The sequence below is a fragment of the Catharus ustulatus genome, chromosome 26, assembly GCF_009819885.2.
Source record: "Catharus ustulatus isolate bCatUst1 chromosome 26, bCatUst1.pri.v2, whole genome shotgun sequence".
Lineage (NCBI taxonomy): Eukaryota > Metazoa > Chordata > Aves > Passeriformes > Turdidae > Catharus > Catharus ustulatus.
The window spans coordinates 4,735,518-4,743,674 of NC_046246.1; the positions used below are offsets into that span (position 1 = coordinate 4,735,518).

General features: G+C 60.7%; 2 protein-coding genes across 2 annotated transcripts; both read left to right on the forward strand.

Annotated features, from left to right (window-relative positions):
• Positions 1–3,285: 3,285 nt before the first annotated feature.
• LOC117007474 (transmembrane protein 35B-like) lies at positions 3,286–4,704 on the forward strand. The gene is made up of 3 exons (XM_033080683.2): positions 3,286–3,436; positions 3,951–4,131; positions 4,222–4,704. Exons 1-3 carry the CDS (start codon positions 3,329–3,331, stop codon positions 4,350–4,352), a joined length of 420 nt encoding a protein of 139 aa, XP_032936574.1. The 5' UTR covers positions 3,286–3,328; the 3' UTR covers positions 4,353–4,704.
• A 1,735-nt stretch (positions 4,705–6,439) lies between these two features.
• On the forward strand, positions 6,440–8,157 carry LOC117007584 (platelet-activating factor receptor-like). Its single transcript, XM_033080851.1, has one exon. The coding sequence runs from the start codon at positions 6,443–6,445 to the stop codon at positions 7,589–7,591; it is 1,149 nt and encodes a 382-aa protein (XP_032936742.1). The 5' UTR covers positions 6,440–6,442; the 3' UTR covers positions 7,592–8,157.

Sequence of the window (8,157 nt, forward strand, 5' to 3'; positions counted from 1 at the left end):
TAAGGTGTGAAGCCAGTGGGATTCAGTGGCTGAATTCCTCTTGAATCCTCTGTGGTTTGTCACTGCTGTGGGGTAGAAAACACACAAAGCCATATCTGATTTTAAAAACAGATAAATTCTGTTCATTTAATCTCTAATCTGATGTGAATACTTGAGAATATTTGGCAGGCATGTGGCCTGTGGTTCTGAATGATGATTCCATGTCATGTACTTTCTGCTGTTGTTTTCTGTCTTTCTTTCAAAATCTTTCTAATTGTGTGCTTTGCTTTGCAGAAAAAGAAGTCAGAGTGCAATGAAGAGGAACAAGGAACATACAGCTCTTAAAAATAAAATATTTAAATATTTTTGTAAACTATTTCTGTTTTATTCTGGGAGGGTGTTCAGTGAACAAACAATCTGTCAGTGTGGACTGGTATGGCTGGGTCTGAGAAACACAAATTTCTGGAAATTTCACTCAGTCCTTACTCCCATTTTGTGTGTTACATAATTTTGTATTGTAGAATTCCAGATGTTTACCTGTGCCTGGTTGGTTTTTAATAGCTTTTTTAGTGATGACTGGAGTAATTACGGCTGAGATGCCAAGAGTTAGAGTTCTCTAGAGGCCAAAGCAGTGCTGGGTTTAGCTGTTGCAGCACAAATTGCCATGGTTGATGTTGCTTCACTTGGTGCTTTGGCAGCTGCACTGTGCACATACACTGTGGTTCATGCTGTCATTAAATACAATCCTTTGTTTAAATATCAACTTGTTTAATATGTTGAAATACACCAGTGGTGGCTCTGCTCATTGGAGCAGGATTTCCTCCTGCAGTGGCACGAAGAGTTGTAAACATTTGGCTGGGTCCTGCTTTGCCAGATTAGAAACATGAAAATAAATTGAATTTTAAGTGGCAAAGTGGTATGAAACGCTTGAGAGGGGTGTGGATGCTGGGAGTGCTCGTGGCAGCGAGGGTTGGTGCTGCACTAGGAGTTGCTGCTCTTTTCTCTCAGGCAATCAGGTGCTGGGTGAGGGCAATCAGAGGTGTTTCACTCTGATTTGATGACTTTGTGGTATTGTCTAGGTCCTGAAAAGGCCTCAGTGAGGTTTTGTGGTTCCTCAGTAGCTGCCCTGCAGGGTTTGGGGTCCAGTGTCTTTGCCTCCACAGCCACTGCAGCTTGTGCAGCCTTTTTTCTCCAGATTCTGTTATTTTCCAGTAACTTGTCCTCATTTCCACTGTTGCAGCACTGGCTGCTTCCTGTGAGAAACTGTTCCAGCATTCCATGTGCTGAACTTCACCTCCTCAGCTCGCTGCTCTGAGCAAACTGCAGCCTGTGTGCTGTAGGGATGGGGATGGGTTTTCCCTGGTGCTGGTGTCGGTGTTACACATCACCTGCAGTGTCCTCAGGTGAGGCTGACACCTCCTTCTACCAAACAGTCATTAAGTACCTTCTGTAGTCAATAAAAGATCAGAGGCTGACAGCAGGTACACTTGAACAATATCCTTGGAGCAGTGACTGCCACAGCCCTGCACGTGGACTTGCTTTTTTGGGTTTGGTGCCTATTTTTTAATTCCTTTCTAACAAAGAGCTTTCCAAGCTATGGAGGCCTGGAGCCTGCCCTGGCCTGTTGCTGTCATTGCATGGTGTGCCAACCCGAGCTCCAAATTGTGGTGAGCAGCTGAAGAATCACGTGCAGCGAGGAGTAAAAATAGTGTCACTGCTCCTGGCCCCTGTCCAGCCAGATCCTGTCGCAGCCCCTGCAACGTGGTGGCCGAGCTGGGGTCGGTGCAGGTCCAGGCTGGCCGTGCTTCCTCGTGCCTGGAAAACACTTCACGCTCTCGTGATTTATTGGCATGAAAAAAATATTTCCACTTGAATTACACAAACGTCATCGCCTGCGGCTCCCCTGGGCCTGGCTCTGGCCAAGGCCGGGCTGTCGTTCCTGGGAGGCTCGGCCTGTGCCGGTGGCGGAGCAGCGCAGGCGGTGACGCAGAGGCCGGGGCAGCGCGGCCTCGCTGGGGCCAGGGCAGCCTCGCTGCTGCTGCTCCATCGGCTCCTGCTCCATCAGCTCCTGCTCCCTCGGCTCGTGTCTGCTCCCCGGGGCTGTGCCCAGCATTGCCGATACCCTGCCCCATCTGCAGTCCCCGCAGCCCCTCGCACCCCAACCCAGCCGATGTTGCCCCGGGTCACACACATGGATCACTCACAGAGCCCACGAAGCCCCAGCTGTCGGGTTTTTTGCAGGGTGTGGGGGCTCCCTTTTCCCTCTGTTTTGGTGGGAAGATGAAGCTGCGAGCGGGAAGGTGTCATACCCTGGGGGGCGACGCTGCACATCTGAGCACCCCCTGCTCCGGCAGCATCCAAGGGCTGGGGGATCCGGGACCGGGCTGGGAACGGGGCCGAGCTCGGAATGGAGCTGGATCGGGCCGAGCCGAGCTGGGAACGGGACCGGGCTGGAAATGGAGCTGGATCCGGCCGAGCCGAGCTGGGAATGGGGCCGGGCTGGGAATGGAGCTGGATCGGACCGAGCCGAGCTGGGAACGGGGCCGGGCTGGGAATGGAGCTGGATCGGGCCGAGCCGAGCTGGGAATGGGGCCGGGCTGGGAACGGGGCCGAGCTGAGCTGAGCTGGGAACACGAACGGAGCGGGATCGGGCCGAGCCGAGCTGGGAACGGGGCCGGGCTGGAAATGGAGCTGGATCGGGCCGAGCCAGGCCGGGAACGGAGCTGGGCCGGGAACAGGAACGGAGCTGGATCGGGCCGAGCCAGGCCGGGAACGGAGCTGGGCCGGGAACAGGAACGGAGCTGGATCGGGCCGAGCCAGGCCGGGAACGGAGCTGGGCCGGGAACAGGAACGGAGCTGGATCGGGCCGAGCCAGGCCGGGAACGGAGCTGGGCCGGGAACAGGAACGGAGCTGGATCGGGCCGAGTCGAGCTGGGAACGGGGCCGGGCCGGGAACAGGAACGGAGCTGGATCGGGCCGAGTCGAGCTGGGAACGGGGCCGGGCCGGGAACGGGGCCGAGCAGAGCTGGGAATGGGGCCGGGCCGGGAACGGGGCCGAGGTGAGCTGAGCTGGGAACACGAACGGAGCGGGATCGGGCCGAGCCGAGCTGGGAATGAGGCCGGGCTGGGAACGGAGCTGGATCGGGCCGAGCCGGGCTGGGAACGGGGCCGGGCTGAGCTGAGCTGGGAACACGAACGGAGCGGGATCGGGCCGAGCAGAGCTGGGAACGGGGCCGGGCCGGGCTGAGCTGAGCCGGGAACAGGAACGGAGCGGGATCGGGCCGAGCAGAGCCGAGAACGGGGCCGGGCCGCTCCGCCCCGCTCCGCCCTCGGGCCCGCCCGTCCCGCCATGGCGGCGGCCTTCACCGCCCTCCGTGTCCTGCTCGGGCTCTTCTTCTCCCTCACGGGAGCCCTGAAGGTCTCGGACTGGCTCTCTGCCGACCTGCACCGGCACATGGTGAGCGGGGCCGAGCCCGGGGGAATGAGCAGCTTGGGGGCAGTGGTGCAGAAAACAGAGAGAGCTTTGCTGTGCTGGCTCCAGGGCAAAGAACAGGTTGGGGTGCGGGGCTGAGCTCCAGGGGAAAAGAGCAGGGTTCACCCTGTTGTGGTGCGGGGTGAGAATAAACAGGTTGGGACTGCAGGGTGGAGCACTTTGGATCCAAGGCTGAGCCCTTCATTGTGAGTCAGCGAGAGTTACCTGGGGTGCAGGGCTGATCCCACTGGGCTGCAGGGTTGAGTCGCTTGGGGTGCAGGGTTGATCCCACTGGGGAAATGGACTGGGTGGGGTGCTGGGCTGCAGGGCCAAGAATTTTGGGGTGCAGGGTTGATCCCCTTAGGGTGTGTGTTGAGTTATTTAGGATGCAGAGCTGGTCCTCTTGGAGGACAGAGCAGGGCAGGGCAGACACACTGGAGGGGCTGTATCCCCCCAACCCAGGCTCAGGGCTGCCTCGCTCCCCTCCCGCCCTTCCCAGGCATCGGAGTTCGTGCGCTTTGCCAAGGTGTTCCCCCTGAAGGAGCTGGGCTTTGTGCCGGAGCCAGGCAGGTACCTGGTGGCCGTGGGCTGGGTGGAGGTGACAGCCGGGCTGTTGCTGGCATTTGGGCCCCAGCTGCTGCAGGAGATCAGCAACTTCATCCTCAGCGTCGTCATGATCGGTGAGAGCCAGTGGGCACCCGCTGCCCGTGGTGGGTACTGGGACACCCTCGGCCTGAGACCCCCATTCCCACGCTCTGCTCCTTGCCCAGGTGCCATCTACACGCTGCTGGCGCTGCAGGAGCCGCTGGCCATGTGTGCCCCGGCCACCCTGTCCCTCGGCCTCCTCCTGCTGCTCAACATCCGCGGGTACCCAGCTGCCCCCCGGCCCAAGTTCGAGTGACGAGCAGCGGGAAGGACAGACAGCTCGGCCGGTGGGAAGCAATGCCTCTGTGCTATTTTCAGGGTTGACATCGCATCCTGCAAGATAACCTGCTGATGAGACACAGTGTCTCCTCTCCCACCTGTGCCAGTGACTCTGGTGCTGGTTGTCCCCACACTGTGGGACCTGGGCTGGTGCTGTGGGACGGTGGCTGTGGCACCAGTGTGACGCTGCTGTGGCATTGCTCTGGCAGCTCCGTTGCTAAACTCGCACAAAGTGTCCGACTCTTTCCAGCGTTTGGCCACACTGAGCAGGGGCTGGCTCTGCTCTCTCGGGGGCTTTCAAATTTTGGAATAAAACCTCTTGTTTTTCACGTTTTGCCTCCCTCTTTATTTCTGCCTCCCCCCCATGCTAAGCCTCGGGGGCTAAAGGGATGTCTTGGGGCTGGAGGAACCAAGCCTGGACACAAGGCACGAGGACATGTGGGAGCTGGTGCAGGACAGTGGGGAGAGCCCATCTGAAGTGGAATCCCACAGACACCCAGCCATGTGCCAGGCCCCTTGCTGCACACCCAGGGAGTGACAGGACTGAGTGCCCAGGCAGGCATGTGCTTCTTGTGGATCTTCCTCCCACAGGGAGCCACCCTCTGCCCCCCCAGATGGGCACAGCACAGGATGAACCACAGTTCATTTGAACCCTGTGTGTCTCCCAGCAAGGGGACTGGGATGGCTGTGTGGGGAGTTTGTTGGGGTGAGTGAGGGGTGTAAGACACCCCTTTACCCCTGACAGGATCTGAGGTGACAACTTTGGTGTCCCAAAAGAACACACACAAATTGCAAGGCCACAAAGCAGTGAGTCAGATGCTCACAGAGCTTGGAGGGGCCTTTAGGGCTGCTCCCCTCAAAACCAGCTTTGAAGCCAACAGAAGCACAAAGAGCCAGGAGGAGGCAGATTCCTGCTTTGATCCCTTTGGGGCATCCCTTTTCTCCCCAACTGCCGGGTGCAGAAACTTGACCCTCTGCTGCATTCATCCAGGCGTGGGTGGGAGAAGGGCCCTGGGAAATGGTATTAGATGTGGCTGGGGGCACGCAGGGGGGTCAGCCTGGCCAGTACTGGCCACTCCCACACACCCCAGCCCCGTCAGCCGGCGCAGGGGATCTTAGGGTGGCTCCAGCAGGGAATCCCCCATTACATACACACACAGGTGCTCTCCCTACTCCACTGCTGTCCCACAGGCACACACAGGGAGGCTTGGGATGGTGGGTGGGGGTCAGGCAGCCCCTGCCTCCCCCAGCACTTAAAGCCACCCCCAGCCTGGCTGGATCAGAGTGAGGAGCAGCCAGAGGGGACACAGCCGCTGCTGCCCGACCCGACAAGGTAAGTAACAATTGTGGCGTGGGTGAGATGGAGTATTCACTGTGCTAACAGTGGGGAAGGAGGAGGAAAAAGGGACCACTGAGGTATTCAGAGGTTCCTCTGGGGTCTAGCTGAGGTCCCCCAGGCTCAGCAGCTGGTGCTCTCTGTGCCTCAACCTGGAGCTGGGTGCTGCTTGTACCGATTCCAGCCCTGCCGTGCTGGAAAACACCGGCTGGTGACTCAGTGCCTTCGTTGGCGAGGTGTGGGCAGGCAGTGATGGGAGGTGAAGTAACTGCAGCCCTGGATACAGCCACTGCAGCACAGCGTGGTTTTCCATGGCCAGAACCAGCGGCAAACCCCGCTGTGCAGGACTGGGGGGCATGGGGGGATGCTGGCCCTGTGCTTTTACCCCCTGTCCATACCTGGGTTTCTCCATTCTGGAGCTCTCTGAGGCAGTGGGTGACTTCCTCATGTCTGGTTCCATGGGGAATTTGGGGTGCTGGGGGAGGGCTGGGGTGGGTGGCCCCACAGGCACGTGCTGTGTGGGAGGTGTTAAGCCCTGCAGCTGCTGACTGGAGCCAGTGTGGCACCTTCGGGTGCCTCCGGCTGCAGCTCTGTCCCTTGGCTGTGCTGCAGCTGTGCCTGCCACTCCCTGGGAGCCCTGGCTGGGCTGTTGACAGTGACTTCTAGGCTCTCTTGTGTGGGAGGACATAGCTGGGGTCTCCTCTCCTGTGTGAGCTGAGTCCTTCTGGCAGATGATGGCATCCCCGCGGGGCTCTACCTCCAGTGCCTGTAGCTACCGCAGGTGCCAGCCCAAGAGGTTGTCCTGTCCAGGTCAACATCCCTCCCCTGTCCCCAGGGGTGCCACTGACTGTTCTCCATGTTTGCAGGAGCCCGGGATGAATGGCTCGGTGCTGGGACCGCTGCTGGTGGAACACCCCGGCCAGTGCGTGCCCAACAACCCGGTGCAGTTCGTGCTGGTGCCCGTTGTCTATTGCCTGGTGCTGTGTGTGGGGCTGCCGGGCAACCTGGTGGCATTGCTGGTCTTCCTGCAGAGTGGCAAGGTGAGGAAGGCCATCCGCATCTACCTCATCAACCTCACGCTGGCTGACATCCTCTTCAACCTCACCCTGCCCCTCTGGATCCACTACTACCTGGCTGGGGGGGACTGGCTACTCTCAGAGGCCACCTGTCGCCTGGCTGGGGCCGCCTACTACCTGGCCACCTACAGCGCCATCACCTTCATGGCACTCATCAGCTTCAACCGGTTCTGCGCCGTGCGGGCGGCGCGGCGGGCGCTGCCGCTGACCGGGCCCCGCGGTGCCACCCTGGCCTGTGCCCTGGCCTGGCTGCTGGGGCTGGGCTGTGCCGTGCCCACCCTGGCCACCCACCAGACCTTCCCCACGCACGCCGGGACCACGGCCTGCTTTGAGCAGCACGGGCGGCAGCGCGGCTATGCCTACGCCATGGTGGGTTTCTTCTCCGCCGCCTTCCTGGTGGTGCTGGGCACCTACACCTCCATCGCCCGGGCGCTGTCGCTGCCCGCCACGGCCTCGCCAGGCTCCCACCGGCAGCAGGCCCGTGCCATGGTGCTGGGGATGCTGCTGGTCTTTGTGGTCTGTGTGGCTCCCTACCACCTGACGCTGGCCCCCTGGGTGGGGAGCCGGCCCCCTGCACCGCTCTGCGGGCCCTCTGACACCCTGGATGTGCTGCACACACTGAGTGTGGCCCTGCTCAGCCTCAACAGCTGCCTGGACCCCCTCATCTACTGCTTCTCCATCCGGCGCTTCCGCGCTGACCTGGCCCGGACCCTGCGCAAGCTCGGCCGGTGCTTCCCGCTGCCCCCGCCCGCCCCGCCCGGGCCGGTACCCGGAGCCCGAGCATCCTCCTTCACCTCCTCCTAGCGGGGCGGGCACCAGGGTCCTGCCCCCGCCTGTCCCCGTGGGATGCGGTCCCTGTTGCCAGGTGAGGGATCGGGAGCAGTGTGGGGGGAGCCCTGGCTTCGTGCACCCCCCTCCTCCCGCCCCGCTCTGCTCTCTGTGCGTTCCCCCGCACCCGCAGCTCCTGCTCGAGCACAGATCCTGCCCCCCGCATTGCAGGCACTGGGAGGGCGTCGCTGGCACGGGGAGATTGGCTCTGGCACTTCGAGAGGGACTCGCCCAGCAATGGGAGCTGAGCCATAGTGGCGTGTGGGAACACAGAATGGCGAGGGATGCTCGGTGGTTGCTGTCGCCTCCATCCTACAGGGATATGCATGACCAAAGACCCCCACGGCATGATCTGGGCTGCTGAGGCTGTTTGAGGTCCTGTGGCCAGTCCTGTCCTGCACTGTCCCTAAACCTCATGCCCGCACTCCTACTCCTCTTGGCCAGGATTAAAAATGAATGAGCCAAAGGCTTCCCCAGTCTCTTCGCCTGTGCCCCGGGGAGGGCTGGATATGGGGCAGCCCCGGCCCCCGCAGCCCTGACCC

Bases quoted from the DNA above. Each gene is read 5' to 3' on its own strand.
- LOC117007474 (XM_033080683.2), top strand. From the start codon at position 3,329: ATGGCGGCGGCCTTCACCGCCCTCCGTGTCCTGCTCGGGCTCTTCTTC. The intron at 3,437-3,950 runs GTGAGCGGGGCC...CGCCCTTCCCAG, and splicing joins CCGACCTGCACCGGCACATG to GCATCGGAGTTCGTGCGCTT. The intron at 4,132-4,221 runs GTGAGAGCCAGT...CTCCTTGCCCAG, and splicing joins CCTCAGCGTCGTCATGATCG to GTGCCATCTACACGCTGCTG.
- LOC117007584 (XM_033080851.1), top strand. From the start codon at position 6,443: ATGATGGCATCCCCGCGGGGCTCTACCTCCAGTGCCTGTAGCTACCGC.